The 24,164-nt window shown below is 37.8% G+C and overlaps 1 protein-coding gene across 2 annotated transcripts in view; it reads right to left on the bottom strand.

Annotated features, from left to right (window-relative positions):
* The window catches only part of dgkb (diacylglycerol kinase, beta), a 79,851-nt gene extending 56,256 nt beyond the window's left edge, over window positions 1-23,595 (bottom strand). The window contains exons 1-6 of one of the 2 annotated variants that reach the window (XM_006791830.2): window positions 23,060-23,595; window positions 20,566-20,705; window positions 10,842-10,918; window positions 10,428-10,448; window positions 9,781-9,928; window positions 4,777-4,914 (exon numbers count right to left, since the gene is read on the bottom strand). In XM_006791830.2, the coding sequence (XP_006791893.1) occupies window positions 4,777-4,914; window positions 9,781-9,928; window positions 10,428-10,448; window positions 10,842-10,918; window positions 20,566-20,635 (454 nt within the window). In that variant the 5' untranslated portion in view covers window positions 20,636-20,705; window positions 23,060-23,595. The remainder of the gene's footprint in view (window positions 1-4,776; window positions 4,915-9,780; window positions 9,929-10,427; window positions 10,449-10,841; window positions 10,919-20,565; window positions 20,706-23,059) is intronic. The other variant, XM_087848440.1, reaches the window with a different exon arrangement.
* Between the last annotated feature and the right edge of the window lie 569 nt (window positions 23,596-24,164).

Raw genomic sequence — 24,164 nt, 5'->3', positions numbered from 1 at the left:
TTCACTACACATTTTATTTCAAAAATAAATGTTAGGTATAAATAATTTAAGGATATAAACAACCTTTTATTTAAAAATTAACAATAAAAAGAAAAAGCTGTATTGTAAGTTTTTGTTAGTTTTGACCTTTTTAGTTTTTTAGTTAGCCTCAGATTTTTAAAAAAAACTGAAATAATTAATCATTTTGTTATCATAAGAAGTGTTTTCTTAAAGTCTTTAATGACCTGTAGCAAAAATACCTGAAAGTGGGAATTTTTAAATTTATTTTTATTCTCTTTCTCATTTTTATTTGTACGTTTACATGCAATCTGTATTTTTTAAAGCTATTTTAATTTGTAATGATCCTGATGTAAATAAAGCAGCACATATGTGTCTAAGAACCACTTTAAATCTGTGCTGTGCATTTTCAAACAGTCCAGAAGAGGGAGCCATCCTCTACCGAAATAACATGTTAAAGCCCACAGCGGTTTACAGGGACAGGGTGCAGCAATGACACATCACCCGTAGTTAATTCCATAATGTGTTCCCAGTCACAGGTACCATCTGCTGAATTATTTAATAATCCCCTTTGCTTAATGGGAGCAACATTACTCGATAATTTAGCAGAAGCATGAGCATTATAGCAACACAGAAAAAAACGTCTGCTGTCCAATTGAGGAAACTTTGTGAATAATATATGCAATGACTGCAATTAAGAGGTGTGTCAATAGGCTGCCAAAATGAGGTATCAAACACCTGTTGGTGAAGCTTTATGGGAGCTCAGAAGATCACTTTAAAAGAAGGGGATCTGCATTAAGACAGAAAGTGGAGATGCAGAAAAAACGATTGATTTTTACATTTATAATAAAATAGGCATTTAGGTTGTGGCCAGATTAGAACCTTTGAGTTTAGAAAACCCAAAATGTTAATGGCTGATAAGACTGGCTGCAAGAGGAAACATTTTACCTTAATTCGTTTTAAGTAAAGAATAATGCAATAAGAAAAACAATTCGGCTGAATGCACTTCTTAATTACCAAAAACATCTCAGGAAAGTCTGACTCACTCAGATAAAATGCTGAGAAAAAAAGCAAACCAAACAAAGAAACCAGCAGGTACAAAGTTATTAAGGAAATATTATGACTGCAACAAGACATTAAAACAGAAGTTTGAGTTGAGTATTTTACTAATTGTTGAGCATCATTTATAATAAAGAGAACTAACTGCTAATTTCCAATTCCATAATTTTATTCTTGGACTCTAATCAAGGAGTTTTGGGATGAGTCGGTCCATCCAATTTCTTACAGAACCAGTTTTAGCTTCTTTCTTCCTTCTTCCGACCCAACTTTCTTGTCATCGGCCAACCAAACAAAAAGTTTGAACAGCAGGTGGGTTACTGTTACTAGATTATATATACATTAGAGTAAAAAGTTTAGAAACAGCTTCTCATTTAATGTTTTTTCTTTATTTTTACTACTTTATACATTGTAGACACATACTGAAGACATCAGATGTATGAAGCAAGATATATGGAATTATGTAGCAAAGAAAAAATTGATAAATAACTCAAAATATGTTTTATATTTTGGATTCCTCAAAGTAGCCTCCCTTTGCTTTGTTGACATCAGTTGTGTTGTACAGAAGTCAGGTTAGTACACAGCTGAGAGCCCTATTTGACAACTGATAGAATTCATATTATGGCAAGAACCAATCAGCTAAGTAAAGAGAAACGACAGTCCATCATTACTTTAAGAGCTGAAGGTCAGTCAGTCTGGAAAATTGCTAAAAATTTGAATGTGTCTCCAAGTGGAGTTGTAAAAACCATCAAGCGCTAAGACGAAACTGGCTCACATGGGGACCACCCCCAGAAAAGGAAGATCAAGAATCATCTCTGCTGCAGAGGATAAATTCATCCGAGTCACCACCCCCAGAAATTGCAAGTTAACAGCACCTCAGATTAGAGCCCAGATAAAGTAGCTTGCAAAAGTATTCGGCCCCCTTGAACTTTCCCACATTTTGTCACATTACAGCCACAAACATGAATCAATTTTATTGGAATTCCACGTGAAAGACCAACACAAAGTGGTGTACACGTGAGAAGTGGAACAAAAATCATAGATGATTCCAAACATTTTTTACAAATAAATAGCTGCAAAGTGGGGTGTGCGTAATTATTCCGCCCCCTTTGGTCTGAGTGCAGTCAGCTGCCCATAGACATTGCCTGATGAGTGCTAATGACTAAATAGAGTGCACCTGTGTGTAATCTAATGTCAGTACAAATACAGCTGCTCTGTGACGGCCTCAGAGGTTGTCTAAGTGAATATTGGGAGCAACAACACCATGAAGTCCAAAGAACACACCAGACAGGTCAGGGATAAAGCTATTGAGAAATTTAAATCAGGCTTTGGCTACAAAAAGATTTCCCAAACCTTGAACATCCCACAGAGCACTGTTCAAGCCATCATTCAGAAACGGAGTATGGCACAACTGTAAACTTACCAAGACAAGGTTGTCCACCTAAACTCACAGGCCGAACAAGGAGAGCGCTGATCAGAAATGCAGCCAAGAGGTCCATGGTGACTCTGGACGAGCTGCAGAGATCTACAGCTCAGGTGGGGGAATCTGTCCATAGGACAACTATTAGTCGTGCACTGCACAAAGTTGGCCTTTATGGAAGAGTGGCAAGAAGAAAGCCATTGTTAACAGAAAACCATAAGAAGTCCCGTTTGCAGTTTGCCACAAGCCATGTGGGGGATACAGCAAACATGTGGAAGAAGGTGCTCTGGTCAGATGAGACCAAAATGGAACTTTTTGGCCAAAATGCAAAACGCTATGTGTGGCAGAAAACTAACACTGCACATCACTCTGAACACACCATCCCCACAGTGATATATGGTGGTGGCAGCATCATGCTCTTCTTCAGCGGGGACAGGGAAGCTGGTCAGAGTTGATGGGAAGACGGATGGAGCCAAATACAGGGCAATCGTGGAAGAAAACCTCTTGGAGTCTGCAAAAGACTTGAGACTGGGGCGGAGGTTCACCTTCCAGCAGGATAACGACCCTAAACATAAAGCCAGGGCAACAATGGAGTGGTTTAAAACAAAACATATCCATGTGTTAGAATGGCCCAGTCAAAGTCCAGATCTAAATCCAATCGAGAATCTGTGGCAAGATCTGAAAACTGCTGTTCACAAACGCTGTCCATCTAATCTGACTGAGCTGGAGCTGTTTTGCAAAGAAGAATGGGCAAGGATTTCAGTGGCTAGATGTGCAAAGCTGGTAGAGACAGACCCTAAAAGACTGGCAGCTGTAATTGCAGCAAAAGGTGGTTCCACAAAGTATTGACTCAGGGGGCTGAATAATTACACACAGCCCACTTTTCAGTTATTTATTTGTAAAAAATGTTTGGAATCATGTATGATTTTCGTTCCACTTCTCACGTGTACACCACTTTGTATTGGTCCTTCACGTGGAATTCCAATAAAATTGATTCATGTTTGTGGCTGTAATGTGACCAAATGTGGAAAAGTTCAAGGGGGCCGAATACTTTTGCAAGCCACTGTAAATGCAAGACAGAGTTCCCGTAGCAGGCATGTTTCTACATCAATTGTTCAAAGGAGACTGCGTGAATCAGGCCTCTTTTGTCAAATAGCTGCTATTAAACTACTGCTAAGAAAAAGCAACAAACTGAAGAGATTTGTTTGGGCCAAGAAACCCACGGAATGGACATTCGACCAGTGGAAATCTGTGCTTTGGTCTGATGAGTCCAAATTTGAGATCTTGTGGGAAAACCATTTCAATTGACTACCTCATGAAGCTCACAAGAGAATGCCAAGAGGTTTTATCACTCAAATTATACTTCAAAGTAGTTTAAAAGAAATTGGATTATATACAGACAAACTCCTACTGGATACAAAAAAAATAAAGCTGCACTGAATCCTCACCAAAACATGAATGGCTCTATATGAACATTTACTATTGCAACAGGATATGTATTACATCAAAAAAAAATTCTTCTTTGGGTATTTGTTAAAAACAGTCTACCATTGACATATTTTTAGATTTAAGGATTCCACAAATCTTTCATCGAAGCCCAAACAGAAAAAGAAAATGTGAAAAACTGGCTGAGCTAAGCATCCATAGGCAAGTCAAGGACGAGAGCTTTTCAGAGCACGATCACAGCTTGAGAACAAAGGTCAACATTTTTCAAACCTTTACTGAAGGTTCTTTTTAAGGTTGTCCCCACACTTAAAAAGCACATTCAGAAGAAACCACTTCACACTGTTACGAGTCTTTTTCTAGATCTCATTCAGTTCACAGAGATGTGTTTTAACACTGGTTATTTTTTGACCATGAGTTATTTTTTTGACCAAAGAGTCACAGTTTCTTAACAGAGAGGTTGGTACATATGAGACATGTGTGGTTTATTATTATTTTGCTAATAAGCACACACTATGCATCCACAGACAAAGAGATATCGCTTTGCCAGGAGTCACTGCTTTGCTCCCTCTCACCCTCTTGTCTTTTTCACTGGGCTTCAGTTTGACCTTATTTGGCCTGAAAAACTGCTTTTCACCCACTGAGCTCTAACAACCAGTGACGTTTCTTCTGCCTACTGGTACCTCAGTTGTTTGGCATCTGCATTTTATCTTTTTATTTGTATATTCAAGGTTCCCAGTGTTTATTGCATATTGCATAGTGTTAGGACAAGTACAGTCTCTATCTGCACATTACTGCATTGCTGATGTTTACTGCATATTAACATAGGCCCCAGACATGTGACATAGGATGATACTCACATTCAAGCTTGTCCTCAGGACGCCCACCCTCTAGCAAGGAGAGGTAACACACAATGTCCTTAAGCTGCACTGTATCTAGGGGCCTGGGCAGAGTAGGGGTCTTCAGAGGGGTGGAGTTGCCTTTGATCAGCTTTAGTCCTGCAGGACCAACACATGAAAGGTTAAAACATCCTTTATGCCACCTCTAATGTTAGCCCAATAAGCTACTGGGTTTGGATGCCTGATATCAGTGATATAGTCAGAACAATCTGCATGTGTATGGTGTCGAGGGATGACAATACTTCAGCCCTATCACATTGTGTTTAATGGTCCAAATCAATATACTTATTATTTACAGCCTCATAATTTGGCATAAAATGAAGAAATTGACACATATTTTCATTCTCTACATTGCTGCAACTCTGCTGTTTACTCTGTTTTAGCTCTTGTCCTTTTAAGGTCTCACTCTCCTTTGAAAGGTCAGCTGGTCCACTGAAGATGAGACTATAGTGGTTATATACATAAAGGTTAATGCCACTGTGACAGCCTCTCATTTGTGAGTATTGGAGAACTAAGCTGTTCAGTGAAAATGCTGTAAACGTCACAATATAGTACATAACACGTACATTACAGTCAAGTACAAGATGTAGAAAAACCCAATCAGCTGTTTTGTTAGTTTGTCTTTTGTTTGTTTCTTTGTTGTTGTTTTTAAGCTGTAACACTGGGATTTTAGCTGTGCAGAGAAGAGGTTATAAATGTTTTGAAAGGGGCGGCTGTTTTACATTAGTCTTAATGGGCTGTGTTTCATTCAATATTCCGTGTTTGTACCACAGTGTGACAACAAAAAGAGAAAAATATGCAAATGAGAACAGATTTACTCGAAATTTGTCAGTGTTAAAATGCAGTGTGAGCAGAGAGGGTAGGGCAGAGGCAAACACTTAGTAGTGTTAGCTACATTATCAATTCACTGTGCTCACATAAAATAAAAGAAAACAAACAGAAAACATAAATAATGTTTCTCTTGTTATGGGAAAACTAAAGCTCAAAATAAAGCCTACAGGAGTGAGTAACATCTGTACTCCTACTCTGTAGGAGTATGTATAAAAACCAGCTTTACAAAATTAAAACACACAACATCAAATTAAAGATTAAAAAAATAAAAAAAATGTAAACACTAAGATTAAATCTTAGAAACCATTTTCACATCAGTAAAGACATGCAATGTCAAAACAGCACAAAATAATAACCTAATAACCTAAACTAAATGTAATAACATGTCAATAACATGGACTGAACCACCACTCACAACCACTAGCACTTTATATAGCCTCTGTAGAAATTATCACTTATCTTAACTGCACTACTGCATAGCTCTGTGTAAATAATCATTCTGTACATACGATAATTTTTAATCCTACAACTGTTTATAACTTGCATAGTTCACATTTCTGTATAGTTTTTCATATTTATATCCTGTTCATAGCCTGTACATAGCTTGTACTCACTACAGCCTGTACATACTTATAGTTATAGAATATTCATAACATACTTCATACCGTGTACATTATAACATACCATAATAGACCCATTTCTGTAATATACTTACATATCTATATTATTGCTAATATATATTGTAATATATCTATATCATGGCTAAAGCACTTCTGGATGGATGCAAACTGCATTTCGTTGCCCTGTACCTGTGCATGTGCAATGACAATAAAGTTGAATTCTATTCTATTCTATTCTATTCTAATAGTTAAAGAAGTAAAATGACAAAATGTCAGATTGTGCTGAGACATGAATTCTACTGTCTCTCCAATTCTACTGTCTCCCAGGCCATGAAGGGCCTTTAAAGTAATAAACAAAATCTTAATGTCACTTTGAAAACAAATTTTTAGGGGTCTTTCTATTGCATTTTTAATTTACTGACTGATTTCTGATTGATACCAGTTTAAATAGTGTTACAATGGCCTAACTGAGAGGGAAAATCAATCATGACAAATGAGTGCCATTAAAAGTTAATACTTAGCAAAATTCCTCAGACGGCAAGATTGGGTAACTTTAACAATAATGATTCCATAACGACCTCACATTCATCCCATGGGTGGATAAATGTCATAGGTCATGACACACAATGAACTGAAGAGAATACTGGGTTTTTTAAGTGACCATAAATAGAGAAGTTCTATTGTTTAAGAGAAAAACGGATACATTAATGACACAAATTAGGGCAACCGTCTACCAAATGAACTGTGAAGACTAAGCTTTAATTTTACTGGACCTGAAAACAGGAATTTGGGTTTGGTTTCTCATTAATGTCTGAGTTTCTTCTTTAAAACGTATCACTTGCTTCGTTCTGTGTCATTAGATGGACACAAAGGGTGATGGGAGGGCTTATAGCTAGCATGCTGGATCAATAAGAGCGAATGGAAACACTCGCACAGGCTGCACTGATCCAGTTTCACACAGCCTCGCAATTGTGGCAAACAATGTGATCAAACGCTGCATGTACAAAAGATCATGATATGAATAACTAAGTTAATGGCCTTAGGTAAACTATATTACTTGTTATTTTTCTAAGTTTTTTTGTTCTGTGGACAGCTTTTATCCTGATTGAGTTAAACTTACATTTAATACATGAGTAAATACAGTAACCTGTTAAGATTCTTTAAACCTTTGAATCAAACCAATTACCAGGCTGTGTATTCAAACTATATTAGGATATTATGTTTACTCTTTATGATTATTAATTTACTTACTAATGCACTACCAGCTAACCAAGTATTACTTTCAAGAAAAAAAAATGCCTCTATGTAAGGCTACAAATGAATTTATAGAATGGCAGTAATAGAAACCCCATTTTTTGCTGTAAATGTACTCCAGTACTCCTCAATCCCCACAAGGAAAGTTTTCAATTTCCAGTCACAGAATAAGACTAGTAACTGGAGAACATTTTTTTATAACCTTTCTATAATAAACTAATTTTTTCCTGTGGTTCAATGGCAGAAACGTCTCAATCTGGGAGGCAATTCCATTATTTTAACTGTGCTTCAAATCAAATGTAACAACTAAAGCCCACACACATCATTTTTAGTTATTGTTATTTAAGTTCACAGTAATTAGAAACAATACAATGTTTTTGGAGGAAACCTAGTGATGAAAATTTCACATTTAATCAAGCCTACACAAACATTTGCTACGCATTATTAACATAGTTTTAACAGAAATTTGTGAATAGCTCCACTACAAGGTTATCTTTCCCAAAGCTGGGAGTCATGACAATTCTGAGTTTGTTTTGTAATTATTGTTAGGGCACTTAGAATGAGGTCCAGTTGTACTTTATCCGAAGCTGACATTTCACACAGATGGTGCGGCTGTCTTGTTTCGTAAAACAAAGCTGATGTTTGACAACCCATTATTCCAAAAAGTTCTCCACTTAAATAACAATATACACTTACAACTACCGTCTTAGATATGATTTTCTATCTATGCACTATGCCAGAAAAGGTATCCTCCAAAAAACAGAGTGCTTATGACAGATTTGTTCACTGCGTGTAAAAAGAAAAGAAGAAGCTATATCTTAAAAATGGTTGAATGTATTCAAAGAAATTCAGAATATTTGGTACCAGATGTTAATGCTTCACCAGTAGGAAAGAATGCACACAATATGGAAATGTTATGTTTTAACTGAATCTCTTGGTTTGGGCTTTATCTATTTTATTGTATTTATTTTTATTTATTTATCTACTCATTTACACACACACACACACACACACACACACACGCACGCACACACACACACACACACACACACTTATATATATATACAAACAAGAAAGTTCATTATTAATATTGTTGTTAACATTGCTATTAAGTTTATATACGTTTCATGTATTTGTTCTTATAAAGCAGACAAACACATGTTTAAACACCTTTTTTATTTATTATGGGAAGAGAAAATATTTTTTCCCCCATTTTCTTTTATTTATTTTTAAACCTTGAGTGATCTGCTTAAGTTTTCCTTTTGGACCTATTATACATGAAGTAAAGCTGAAGCAGGGGATTAGCCAACTCGAGCTCTGGCAGTATAGTCAATAGCTAGTTCACATACACACTGTTCTCACTGCTTAGTCACCTTGTGTGTCATGATATCACACTGGAGAAATCTACCACAATAAACTGAACATTATGGTTATACAAGTTTATTGTTCAGTTTATGAAAACCATAAATTAAGATTACATTTTGTATTTTGACATTTTTATTGAGGATTTATTAAAGGCGGCGAATATTTGAAGCGTAATAAAAACAATACCAGGACTGTTTTGCCCAATTTACTCTGAGTTTATTGTCTCAAACATTCAAATCATCCACCCCACCTCCTTCCTCTGTGGGCAATGAAACTTCATAAAAACCTTATCTAATGAGAGCTAGAGAGCCTGGTCACTTGAAGATAAAACACATGTTGCTTTTTAGCACTCAGTGACACGAGACGGTCTTTATTATTAATTATCTGAGGTGGTAGGCAGTCAAGGAGGTGTCAAAGCCAAGTGGCAGTGCAGGAGATGCTGTCTGAATGATGACTGATCTGAAGTGTTAAGTATTATTTCAATATCAGTTAGTCATTACCACACACAAATGAGACATTAGTATATTGCTATAAACAAACAAAACTATTGCCAAGACAATTGGCAGCTTCTACACTACAATTTACACCGAGTGCCATCGGGCTGGACTTGGCATTAAATTGAATAAATTGTCCAATGGCACAAAACAGAAACAGTGATGGCGCCATTTTTTTTTTTCACACAGCAAAGGAAGAGTAAAGTGATTCATTCTCTACGATGACAATAACAATCCCCAAAAGAAGCGCCGTGAAGGACGAGAATAACTGACATATTGGCTGAAGCTTAGCAACACAAGTGGGGATGTTTTCTTATACACATCACTGACTATAAAACACCAACATGCTGTGTTTATGAACTGAGGGCATGTTAGGGAAAGAATTTCTTTTCTACACTTACCAGAGACTCGAGGTTTGTCAGAAGATGAGGGACTGGGTTTGGGTCCTTTGTTGCTAAACGACATGAAAAGGTGTTGACAGAACTCTTCGGGGAGTTCACTCTCCAGGAATGTTTGCATAAAGACCTTAAAGCCCTGGAAGTCAATCTCCTAAAACAAAATAAAAATAAGAGCGCTAGTTGTTGAATTCAGGTTTGAGTGAAATGCCGAGGATTTTTAGTATCATTTCAATATTTTGCAAAATGTTGCACATTTTTGTACTCGGCTATGTCTGAATTGTTGTTTGCACTGGGTTTTAGCTTCTTTTATTTACTGCACTATGTGTGGCCTTCATACAGATGCCTTTTTATGCAGCTTTGATGACAACTGTTTTTGTTTTGTTGTGTTTTGCTAGCTGTATCAATTTGCAAGTTGTGTTCAGACAGATACAACAGTGAGCCTATTTTTTTAATGTCATTTTGCTCACGCACGTGGTTATTACCTGATTGTGGTAAACACTTTAAGGGTTTAATATTTTCCTGCAATAGGCTGCATTGCCTCTAGACGTTTCTACAATCCTTAAGAGAGTTCAATTATTTAGTGATTAGAGAAACTAGAAAAACACAGACAATAAATGAAAAATAAATCAAGAGGAAGAGACAGCAGATACCTGGCTGAGAATTTCCTGCTTCTACACTCCGCAGCATTGAAGAAAGAAAGAATCGCGACATATTCATGGAAGTATCACATGCTTATGTCATTTAAAATGCACAAAATAAGCACATCACATATTTACACACATTTTGAAATTGCAGTTATGTAGTTGTGATTATCTGTTGTTGAATTAGAGATTTGTGAACTGTTATGATGCAGCAATTAGTAGTTGAGTATGCATTTTTTTTTAAGTTGCATTCTTGATTATTGTTTTATATTTAAAATGTATGCATGTTTAAAATCTCTCTAAATCACTTACTCATGTTTTCGGAAAGGAATGCTGAAGTGTGATATATGCTTGCTGTTGGCATTTCCTGAGTCAATAGACTATAAACTATGTGTTATATAATCCAGTATAAACTGAACATACCTCTTCTGGATTGTATTTAGCCAACACACCATCTCCATGGAACTCCTGCAGCACATCCTTCAGCTTCTTGGTTGAGTCTATGAGAAAACATTCAGACATGCTTTATTTGTGTTATGTTTTATATATGATTGATATCTACATAATTCGGTTATATTATATAGTTCAAAGTACTTTGCATCTTCTGGTTTTTAATTTATAAAAACAAATGTGGGTTCATGGAGTTACCCTATCTGCAGTAGGTGTCATTTTTTCTGTACCCATGCAGGTGTGGATGCACCTGTAAGTGCTATAGAGGCATGCACGTCATGCACTCAGTATTGCTGATTTAACTTGGATGCAGCATTTTGATGCCTACAGGGAGACACGCCTCCATATGTGAGTCAGACCTGTGAAGATGTATCCTGCTCTACCAACTGTAAAGGTCAGACCATGAATGAAACCTGACTTAATATCTTTTAGATCATTTTTTATATTAACCATTATTCAGTGCTTCATAAAATATATCATCCACATTTAGTACAACTACAAACCAGCCATGGCCTTTAACAGGACACGTAAACAGGCATGGCAGACATTTGTAAAAGTGCCTCAAGTTCAAATACAGGGCAGGAGTTGAAATGTGGTTTGCGCATCTGGGTGCTACAACACCAACCGGGGATAACAACTAGATAAAACAGAATTGTGAACACATGTAAAGGTCACAATAATATACTAAACCAAATACAATGCCAAATAACTATTTTCAGCAGGGAAGAGATGGACCATTAATGAAATATGCAGGCTGCTTGCAAAGTGAATTAGTACTTAGATAAAGGAAAATGCATCAGGTTAATTCCCCTAAGACGTAAAAAAATGTGGTAAATTACGAGTTCTGGGAAAAATTATTCACTTGAAATAAAATAATACACAAAAATACTACACTTAACTTGTATAAGGTACTACTTCTAAGGCAGACAGAAGGAGTACCTTATTTTTTTTATCTCTTTTTTTATGGTAGATACATCTTTAGCATTTTTAAAAAATATTCTCATTTATGATGTAAGCGCTATATTTTGTTGTGACATGGAAAAATAAATCCTGAACACTCAGTTTATAGTTGTAGCAAATTAACAACTAGAAAACTACAAGTGTGAATATTTTATACACAGTATGATCTAATTTTATTGTTAGAGGTAGAGTGTACAGGATTTAAACATACCAAAACCTTTGTATTCCTTCTAGTCCATATGAACAGCTGGTGTATTTGTCACCAGCCCAATTACTGTATCGTTCAAGTTAAGGGAAAACTAAGCAAATATTTACTGCTCTTTACTTATTAATAACCAATCTCTATACACCCACTGGCTGAGATGCAGATGTTTGTCAAGCATTGAAGATTGAGGCGGTGCCTCGATGTGGTTATTGCTCGGACCTCAGCTGCAGCTGTGATTTCATCCTTCTGCTGCTCTTTATCGGCTGGATAATTTTAATTCCACTAACAATTCAACCTGCAGCATTTCTATGACAGATGTGCCACTGCTACTGCATGCAGGTATTGTTACATCCAGTGCAGACTAATGTGTGACAGTCAGACTCAGCATAGACAGTTGGGGGACAAGGTGGGTGAATGTAGTAAATGTGAATATGAATCCAGTATATCTGCTCTAGTTATCTCTCTAAAAGCAGTCGTACACACACAGCTGAAGGTGTGCCCACTTTTACTGTGGTCACAGTCACTTGTGGTCTAGCATGTATTACATGATAATACAACTCTTTCCGATATGGGTGAATATTAAATGTAAACATTATGTAAAGTTAAAAATCTGAATTGAACCACACAAAGATGATATAACTATTGTCATTTCCCTGAAAGAGACAAAATGCCGAAGACTGCTGTGACTAAAAAAACACAGACTGAAATCACCACAGTGGCTCATTATTTTCACTCTCTGTTTAAGCACTCAGCACTGGACAAAAATAACTTCATCAGGCAGAGATTTGCTGTGATAATTACTGCATGCTACAGAGAGTTTATGAGCCCTACTGCTGAATCAATTTGCTGCACCACAGATACCAGGTTCTAATGTTAGTGAAGTTCATTTTCTCACATTCCTCTCTAAGCATAAGTTGGTGTGTGCACATTATAAATTACATTAAGAAGCTTGTTTAAGTTTGTGCTTCACGTATGATATCTTTCTGCTCTCTTTATACAAATGAAAAAGGCCTGTGAGGGATATTTTTTTATGTTGATGAGTAATTACTGTTTAATTACTGTTTTTCATCGTCACCAACAGATAAATATGCACTGGCCATTGGTCAAGATGGCCTACTGAAATTCAAACTGAGTATCAGAATGGTGACTAGAGATGATTTAAGGGACTTTGTGCACAGCATGATTGTTCGCATCAGGTGGTGGATCTGAGTGTTTTAGAAACTGCTGATCTGCTGGGAGTTTTCAACACAACCATCCCTACGGTTTACAATAAAGAGCCCAAAAAGAAGAAATTATCCAGTAAATAGCAGCCCTCTGTGCAAAAATGCTTTGTTGATGTCAGAAGTCAAAGGAGAATCAGCAGACTGCTTCGAGCTTATAAGGCAATCCTTACTCAAAAAACCACTTGTTACAACCAGGGAATGCAGAAGACCATCTCTAGATGCACAACATATCAAAAAACTGAAGCAGGTTACAGCAGCAGAGGACCACACTGGGTGCCACTTTTGTTAGCTAAAAACATGAAGCTGCGGTTATAATTCACATGGGATCACCAAAACTGGGTACCAGAAGACAGGGATGAAAGCTTTTTGTCTTGATTTCTGTTGCAGCACGGAATGGGAGGGTTACAATTGGGTGCAAACAACAAGACAGCATGAATGGTACCAGTGGTTACTGGTGGTAGTGATGTAATAATGTGGTTGTGTAATAATACTGTAAAAACACGTTGTGCCCCTTAGTACTAGTGGAGCATTAACTAACATCACAGGCCACCTGAGTATTGGCGCTGACCATTTCTATGTTGCAAAGTGAAAATCTGGTTTCTGGAACATGACGGTGAGTTCACTACATTGTCAGCAGATCTTAATCTATTAAAGCAGCTCAGGGTGTGGTGAAACAGGAGATTTACATCAAGGATTTGCAGCAGTAGTGTGGTGTTATCATGCCGATATGCACCAATGTCTGAGGAATGTTTCCAGCACCTTGTTGAATCTGTACCATGAATAATTAGAACAGTTCTCAAGGTAAGATGGTCTCCAATCCAGTTCCAACAGGGCATAACTGAAGTGTCCAGTGAACATATGTTTGTCTGCTTGTGCGTTTGAGCTGAAGAAATGTTTCTAGAACTAAAATCCCAACCTGCTATGAGGTAAATCGAGCAGGAAGCTGAGGTTATGTTGCTGTTTATGAAACTGAACAGCATGCCCCAGATTTATAATCATCTGATCTGTTGAGAGGTTAGCCTTGCAGTTAAGGAAGGGAAATAAAGCAAATAAGAATAAACCTGTATAAAAAGAATTTGACTGAAAAAAAAAAACATATTTCAGAGAATCAGACCTTAAATAGATGTAGTCTGCTGTAGAGCCACCAGTTACTATACAAGAGCTTGGACCTTATTTACCACACTGCAGATTCTGAAGAAAAGACATGTCCAAAAATCTATGTGTTATTGCTAATAATAGCAGGTATTCTGTCTCTATTTGCATTTGCATTTGAGCTCTCTTCCCCTCTCGACAGCAATTTGTCACCTCCTGCACTAATAGCTTTGGATCTTTGATTTTCTCAGGACGCATTTTACCAATACAGACTAGAAATAAACAACCCACACTGAACTGACTGTGTGTCATCATTATTGACCATCTTTATGAGCACACCAACTACGCAAAACCATTACCGAGCAGAGTGATTATGTATCCACTGCCTGTTACATTCAGCAGGCACAGCTGAATTACAGTGTGTTTTCTCTATCAGGATAATGATTTAACCATTCTGTGCCACAGAATAATGAGGAACAACAGAACAGAAATGTAATGTTGTTGAGGCTCATAAACACTCTGAGGATTTTTTTTTTACCTTCTTTGGTAAATAATTGCCCTTCTGTTAAACAGCTCGCTGCCACATAACTTGCATTAGTAAATCTATTATATGGATAGAAGCTCTTAATTGTTGTGAGCCAGATCTTAGGTGCCTGCCTCAGCACACGGCCATTAAATCGTTATGAAAGTGTGAACTCCTCACTTTAATGAGAATGAAGGGTGAGATGCAGTACGAGGGAGATAAAAGTAGAGATTAAAAAGGAAGGCGAGGGGATGTGATGTCCATTGTTATAGCTCAGATAAAGGGATATTTTAATAACCTGTAGCTGCAGAGGGCCCCAAGCTCATTGAAACATAATTATCCAGAAATTGTCTTCCACACAAACACATCCACGTGCATGTGCCTCAACACATGTGTAGATAATTGCCCATTATGACCACTATGTGTCTTTTTTTATTATACTTCTTCCCTTCTCCCCTTTCTTCTATTTTGAATGATTCAAAACCCAAAATATTTGCAAAACACGTAAAAACCCAACCATAATGCACTATGTGCCAAAAAGAAGAGGAACGTTTCACAGAATAAAGAACAATGTTGTTTTAAACCAAGTGAGAAGCTGGAACAAGAGCTCAAGAGATGGAAAGCATTAATTATTAAGATTCAAACTAAGAGCAAATGAAATAAAAAATAGTTTCAAATGACTAAAAGATGTCTTGTTCGGGACTGAAAATAACTAACATGTGAAACATCTACTGTGACGTTACACAGGGACACTACAAAAACACCACTTAGGTTGTAGAAACACTGAATACGTAACAACTATTCCTCTCCACAGCTAGTTCCATAATTTGTCTCACTTTAAACGATTTACTGTGACTGGTGTTCGTATCTCCAGCGTCTGTCCAAAACTATGCGTGGGTGGTGCACAGCGTCCTGCAGTCAGCATGCCAGGTATCATCATATTTTCCATTCCTGGTACCATTTCAAATGATGAAACGTGTCAACATGTTGGAGTGTAACATAAACTCCAGGCATCCAGAGCGCAGCCTGGTGAGCAGGGAAGCCAACTGTTGGGCTGCAAATGAATCAATCATAACTCGCCACAAAGATTAAACGCTTCAGCAGCTTCAGTTTTCTACATCAGCAAGACAAGTTAGAGCGGGCAATTACAATGTCGAGATTATATAATTAGAACAACTGATGTTAACCACAGCGAATCTAACTGCACTGCAGTTTACATTAACAGACACACTGTTGTTGTTACCGTGGTGGTTTGATGCTACTGGAGAGAATATGTGTTTGTGCGTAGTGCACGGGAACGTCTGGGTTTTGCTTCCATTTATGAGGAGGAAGGCGTGATGCTGAAATCCTGCCAGCTTTCCAAGAACTTCCAGTGACGAAGTGAAAACTTGCCTCAACTCAAAACTCACTTGTGAATTGGAGGAAATTAAATAAACAAAGCAGTGACACGAGTTAATGAGGAGATACTTAAACATATTTGTTTTGCTTTTGTAGCAGAGAGTTCGAGCAGAATATGTCATCTATTTCCTTTTTTGTGGAGGGATCAGTCTAGGATATGTTTATCCTAACAGCTTTAATGTATCAGCCTGTTAGCAAACAGGATAGCCATTTTTTTGTTGTTGCAGAGATTAAATTCTTGTCTATTTATATAAGAAAAACTATGTTTACCTGTTGCCAATTAGAAACTAACTAAGAGTGACTTAAATTCATTACAAAACACATTTACTTGAATATGAAAGGCATGTAGAGTAAATTATTATTAGAACCTTATTTCTAAACAACAAAAGATATAGTATTATATATAATATTCCTCAAGAACAGGTTTCCTTCTCTCTTTTTTTTAAATCTTTATAGGCCTCAACCACTCAGGAAACCAAACATTCATTGCCTTATTATTGCAGTCTAAGCTTTGCTTTCAATTCCAGCCTGCCATGTCATAAATAATAGGAGGGCAACACAAAGACCTGATGTTATAACAGCTGACATGTAACCTGTAGATGCTGATTTGAGTCCTTGTTCAATTGGTGGGTTCTCCTCTCTCAGGATTGTTTTATTTTTTGTTTTTTTAATTTTCTTGTTGTTATGATGCTCATTCACTGCCAGGGTAGTACACAAGTAAAAATATCCTTTTATAAAAAAGAATAAAATGCACAACACACATCTACTGGAAAAGTAAATGCAGTCACACAGTCGTAGGCTCTGTCTCAGTGCCAAAGAAGCACTAATGGAAAAGTCTCCTATGGATTTAGCAGAAGCAAAATACTCATTTTCCAAACTGCAGCAAAAAGAAAAAAAACATGATGTGATGATCTGCCCTTATGTTAAAGTGCGTGGGTTAACTAAGGGACAAGAGCACCTCTGTGCGTTAACTGATTGCATTTAAAGGCTGTGCAATAGGAGACTTTGGATGTGGGCTGTAATCTGTCTTTCCAATTAGAAGTGCTTTCTGTGCTTTTTTTCAATTGGCTGAAAACAACTTTCGCAACTTTTAATTGGCTGTGCAGGAAGATGGTTTGGGTGGGATTAGCTCAACCCTGCCCATAACTAAAACTGGCCTAGTGAGTGATCGGGCTTTTCTCAGTTTCAGTGCTCTCCCCATGATACACCCTGAGGTAAATGAAATGTGGCAGTAACAGCTGATTCCAAATATAGAGTGCAGGCTTTTCAATTTAAAACGATTCTGGTTCACTAAGATAAACATGGTGGTAAAAACAAAACTGGGAGGTGCCTGCATTTCATGAAACTGTAATTTTGCATGCATATCTATTTTGTCTGTAAGGAAAACATTTCTAAGCATAAAGTGCAGAATGAAGCCCAGTCTTATTGTATAGATCCCAGTAAGAGAACAATATTCTCCATCCAGCTGGGATGAGAAATTACAGGAAATGTCCGTGTATACTTACCGGCTCAGTTACATATCTAATCCCAAGTATCTCTTTTATTTAAAAAAAATCTGCTGATGAAAAGTCAATTACAGTTTTCTGCTTCTTCACAATAAATGTTTTCACTCATCTGCCCAAAGATCAAGGTCAGCATTAAGCTTCAATCAAAACAATGAAACATTTTCATATTCCTATCCTCCTCTGATTATACATGATGTATCTACAGAGAAGCATGTTTCATGCTGACCTGAACAGAGAAGTGTTTTCATGGCAACTGTAGATCTCGGTATCACACAGAGGAGTCACCGTGCATGACTTCAACATTTCAACTATTTATCGTTTGGATCACATCAAGAAACTTGTTGATTTAACTTCTGTCCGAATGTAGACTGAAAACACAGTTGAACACAAACTAGTTTAAAAGATGGATCTGTGTATATAACTTAAACCTGTAGGTGAACTACAGTTCATCAAGATGTCACCAAATAGATTTTCATCTTAAATCCTGCACTCAGAATGTAGACAAAACTTTATACCTTCAGCACAAAAAATTAATAAGGAGAAGTATGATGTAAACAAATCTTCTTGCTAAAGAAAAACAGAAGAAAAGGTGAGAGGGAATAATAATGACTGTTTGGTGACACGGTGTTTGTGAGACTGCACGTAAGTCCATCTCCTTTGCCTATCCCTTAGTTTAATTCTCATAACCCTCTCTGGTTAGACAAAGAACTAAATAAACCAGACACAAACCAGACAATGAATCTGGCTTTAATCATTCCCAGAAAGCATATTGGTGTATTTCTTCTACAAAACATGGAAAAAGTACACAGTAGATATCAAGTTACCAACATTTGATCAAGAGACTGAAGCTCCAGTCTCCTACCTTTAGGTTAAATCATCACAAATACTTTGTAATAATCAGTGTTGGTCAAGTTACTTGAAAAAAGTAATCAGTAACTAATTAGTCAAAGGAGCTTGCAAAGAAAAGCGTCTGGACTTCTTTAAGTTACTTGAAGACGTTTCACCTCTCATCCGAGAAGCTTCTTCAGTTCTAAGGTCAAATGGTCAGTAACTAATTACTGATTACTCCCCCCAAAAAGTAATCCCATTACTTTACTGATTTCTTATTTTATATTAAGTAATTAATTACTTAGTTACTTAGTTACTTTTTAAAAACATGATTTACAACCTGAATAGGTGATAAAGTGATAGATCTGTCAGCCCAATTCTACTTTTTCTGCATAATCCATCATACAAAATGTAATCAAATGGAAAAGTCTGTTTTTAAAACTTGTTTTATTAGTTTTAATCTTTTAACTTTATGCATCAAGCAAAAATTTAATTATATGCAACATTCTCTGACTGGAAGAAATTTGTTTAATATTTAAACCTATTTTCAGCACATTCCAGAACATAAAATAAAATAATTTTTTTTTGTGTGTTTACACTCAGTCTTTCAAATAGATGCAAGTAAAACACAGCAGAAAATAAATAAAGTCAAAGACTAGCGGTCCTTTGGCTCTATTTTCACCTGTAAAGCAGGAGTGGGGTAGGCGGAGGTTTACCCTGGTGCAGGTGTGCAGCGGTCAGTGGAAGAATCCACGAGTTTCTCTGTGAATATCCCATTACGTCATAGCGCACTCGGTGCTTGCTTGGAAGTTTAGGGTTTGTTTTTTTTTCGCTGTAAAAATAAGTTTTGTTCCCACGCACAACGGACACTAATGTTTTTGTCACTTTTTATGGATTCAAACTCAAAGTGAGGTCAGTACTTCCACGCTTTAAATGCTGCACGCTCATACTCTCTCCCGCACTCGATATATTATCCATTGTTGATCTGCACACAGCTGTTGTCACGAACGTCGCACGTGCTTACGTCACTGTCATGAGACATTCTTGCAAAAAAATCACAGTATTAGTAACACAGTAACGCAGCATTCCTATGGGAAAGTAACGGTAATCTAATTACCGTTTTTGCAATAGTAACCCCTCACTTTACTCGTTACTTGAAAAAAGTAATCGGATTACAAGTAACACGTTACTGCCCATCTCTGGTAATAATTGACTCTCAAGCTACCTGACTGTGATTATGAAAAGAAAAAAAATAATGAAACAAAATTCATCCTTTCAGAAGAATCTAAGCAAATTTTCTGAGGTTACCATGGTTCTGAGGTCTGGTCATAGACTGTCGTGTCGTGACACATTAAGGCTGAGCATTTTTGCTGTTGAAATTGGATGTGGTGAGTAAAAGGTTGATCTGACTGACAAACAGAGGGGCTCTGCATGTTTTTGGGATTTACAAAAATCATGTTGTATTTATTAACACATGCAACTAATGACTGAGATCAGAATTACTGAGGCATCGAGGATGACAAACAGTCATTGTCCTATAGACTTCCATATGACCAAGCTTCCTGCTGGCCATTAGAAAGATTCCAGGTTGAAGGCACTGGTTTGTCTTTTCAGACCTTGAAGCTGTATTCCTGTGCTGTGGTCAATCCTGTGTGCAGTTTTGAGCTCTCCCTGTTCCTGGTATTCTAAATACATGCATGTTAGATTGATTGGTGACTCTAAATTGGCCACTTATGTAAGGCAGATAAAGTGGTTTGCCCTGCGAAAGTACTTTGAATGGTCAGTAAGACTAGAAGACGCCAGTTGCAAGTCCAACTTTTGTATACAATATACATTTTAGGCTGCAGTTTAAGGACACAGATATCAACTAGACTGTGTAATGTCACCTCTTATTGTCCCTGAAGAAAAAGCACAGCTTCCTTAACACAGTCAGATGCAAACTGAGAGTACCTCCTCTACTCACACTGAGTGTATTCCTGTAGCAAGGCGAATTCAGCTGGGGTCAGTGTGACCCATTTGTCCTGGCTGCTCATTGTGTTCAGGCCACGTCTCTGTATCCACCGTGCATTCCCCGTGCAGCAACACACAGCAGGGAGTCTCACACTGGAACACAACAAGACATCAAAATCAGCCCGATTCACCCCCACAGACATCTTTTCTTTACATAATGTCAGTACGAAAAGCAAAGCTGGTAAGACGCAACAGCTTTGTTGCAGAATGAGACACAATAGGATTACATATAGTCTCTAATTAGCTGGAGAAAGCAAACATTTGTGGGCACATTTTAAAGCAAAAAAGAAATAGATACATTATTTTTCCTCTGATAATCAGAGCACATTTTTTTCTTCCTGCCTGTTCCTCCTTCTGCAGCTGCCATCTCAACTAAAATGTCCCTCTTCCTCTGCTAGATCTTGGTGTTTCAAGCATTGAGATTCGTGTTTGTTAGCCAGAGCAGGATGAATAATTTAAAGTTTAAGACATGTTGGTACAAAATACACTATCATTAAAAAATGTGATCTTTTTATTCATAGAAACAAGTCCCAACACTAAAAAACAAACAAGTGATATCTAGTCCCATGTATTCACAATTCAAATTTATGAAAATTAAAAACTATCAACCCAGGAAGTGTAATATTTGTGTTATACATAATGTTACAACTCAGATATTGCAGTATATTCCTGCCTATCGTTGCTTTGGTGGTTTTGGACCTTGCACTTGGAATATGCATTTCAATAAAGTGAGTACAAAAATAAAGCCAGTTATAAAAATACATAATTCGACCATGGGTGTGATGTATGTGCAGCACTGCAGGAAAGAAAATAAGCCCTGAATCTAAAGTCAGCTCATCTGTTTTGCTTAAATGGTTACATCACGAAATGTCTGCGTGGAGGGATCCTTGTATTTCTTTAAAAAATCCTAATGTGGACATTAAACGATTAGAGATCCGCCTTGGTGCTGCTTCAAAACATCATCCTGAGCGGTTGCTATGAAGACAACGTGATCAGGCTAAATGGGTTTTTGTAGGCAGGTACTTCCATTTTTGAGCAGAGTCCAACATCCAGGGTTTCACTGGAGGTAAATTAAGTGGCGTCGATGTTTGTGCTTCACCAGTACTTTTGTCTGCATTATAACAGCTTTTAAAGCATGATGTCAAACAAAACGTGTCAGAGTCTGCGGCTGATATAAAGCATTGTGCTGCACTTAGCAAAGGCAAAACACAGAACATCAATCACATGTAAAACAAAGATGTGCAAACATTAATTTCAGGTTTGACAGGAGAGTATTAAGAACGTGGTTCAGAAGGATTAGATATCATATCAGAGAATGGATAACATGCCTCGCTGATTTTTGCCCTTTAATTAAAGCAAATACTGAATTGCCACACAATGCAAACACATCTCTGAAGTCGTACCAATTCAGCCAACATCACAGCTCTGCTGTTCAGATCCACACGACCTTGCTTTCCCTTTTATTTTTGTGGAACGAATGTGGATGCAGTTGGATGTTTCTGTAGGTGTCACTCAGGCATCTGTGTGGGTGTGTGTATGTGCGCGTGTGTTTCACATTGCCTGTGAAGCATTTGACCCAATAACTGGGAACTGAAAATCTGGATCAACAAGTGTTCATTCATGTGGAGAATAACTGTGTGTGTGTGTTTGTACGCTTGTGTATATTTAATATACAATAATGTGCTTGGTATGAGGCATGAATTTGTGTACTTTAGTTTGAAATCATATCTAAGATCATGGAAGCGTGTGTGTGTGTGTGTGTGTGTAAATACGCATGTGAATGAATGTTCAGAAAGCTTGTGCCACAGTTACTCTGAAGAGGTGATAGGCTAAATCAAGCCTATATACTTAATTGAGCGTCTTTATTATTATATACACTATATAGCTAAGATAAAGCAACACAATATGAAGCCTGCTGCCTTAACACGCTGCGTGCGTGGGAATCAGCCTCCCTCACATAAACTTTGATCTGCCTCTGGAGCTTAAACTAGAAACGCTCTGCACTGTCTTCCTTAATGTTTTGCACAGGCTGCAAAAAAAAGAAAAGAAAAGGAGCTGATGGGAAATCTTGTTGTTTATATCAGATCTCCACTGAGTCTAATTCCAGCACAGAGATACAATCTCAAATATAGTACTGGTGTGTGCAGTACGTTCCTGCTTCACACTGCACTGTAATCATCCTCCTTTCCGGCGTTGCCTGACTGCAGTGCATCCCCACAAAAACACTCAGCTGGCATCCTCTGAACAAAACCCAGCTCTGCAAATGTTATCAGATAAGCTCCATTGTCCGTTAGTAGTGCAGTGAGGAGATAACATGTGTTACACACCACTTGGAGAAGATCTTAGCTCAGACACCACTAATGCTTTGACACAGAGAATCAGTAGGTAGTGGCCACTGCGACATGCAACACAGGGATTCAGATGAGAATTCAACATGCCTCGCTCACCTGCTGCAGATCTGGAGTTAATCACCAAGACAGATGAGGGAGGAGTCCTTTTGGACAGGCGTTTTCAGATGCAGATCCTCACTCACATTCCTGCCGTGCCCTCCTCTTGATCTTCTCTTAGCTGCAAGGCAAGGTGGGTGTTGTGCTATTAGATGTAGTGGCAGAGTGTGTATCTGTGTAAGAAAAAGAGGAAGGAAGGAGCAGCAGCAGCCCTCTCTGCTTCCTGTCAGTGTATGAGTATGTGGATGGGTTAGTGTTTGTTTTTCTCTGAGGCAGAGTCTGGTCAGAGCAGCATCACAGGGGATGTGGGGTGGTGAGAGAGAGAGAGAGAGAGAGGATAAGGGAGAGTAAAATCATCCAGCGCTGCTCTGCCTGCAATGATCAGTTTCCATACTCCCGCTCGCTCACGTCACATCCCTCCATCCCTCCCCTCTACTGCTCTGTTATTCACCTCCCCCTCCCTCCCCTGAAAACCCGGAGGTCCTATGCTCTCTCGCTTTCGCTCCGTCTTTCTCATTTCCCTCCCTACTACTCCCCAATTCTCTCCTCCTTTCAAGCTATCTTCACTCTGGTCACTGTGTCACGCATCAGCCGACCACATTAGCATTCCGAACGGCAGGCAGTAAGTGCAGCAACCTGTAGCGTGTTCTCCCCAGGGCTGAAAAAAGGTGGGAAAACTGGAAAGATGAAGACAGAGACGTGAGAGAGGGTGAAGGGTGAAGCACAAGTTGAGAATGAAAGATGAGAATGGGTGACAAATAGAGTGGAAATAGAAAATGACAGAGATGATGCACAGGGGGTGGAGGAGGTGGTGGAGGAGGACGGCACGCTTTTTGTGAGCAATGTTTTCCATTCTCTTCTTCCATTTTTGCACAGAGGACACACAAACATAACATCAAACAGATATGAAAGCTCGTTTTCAGCACCCATCAAAAGAGTATAGTCAATAATGAGAATATTTGTGATTTTTAGAATAGCTTGTTAAATGTAGCTAATCTATAAATATATGGAGAGATACGAGATGCTTCAACCACAGTGTAATTTTAATATATGTATAGAAAAAAACAGTATAGGTTATGTTGATTTGCAACAGTAAGCACAGGAA

This window comes from Neolamprologus brichardi, chromosome 11 (genome assembly GCF_056152115.1).
Source record: "Neolamprologus brichardi isolate AB-2024 chromosome 11, ASM5615211v1, whole genome shotgun sequence".
Lineage (NCBI taxonomy): Eukaryota > Metazoa > Chordata > Actinopteri > Cichliformes > Cichlidae > Neolamprologus > Neolamprologus brichardi.
This window is presented reverse-complemented; position numbering and strand designations above follow the sequence as displayed.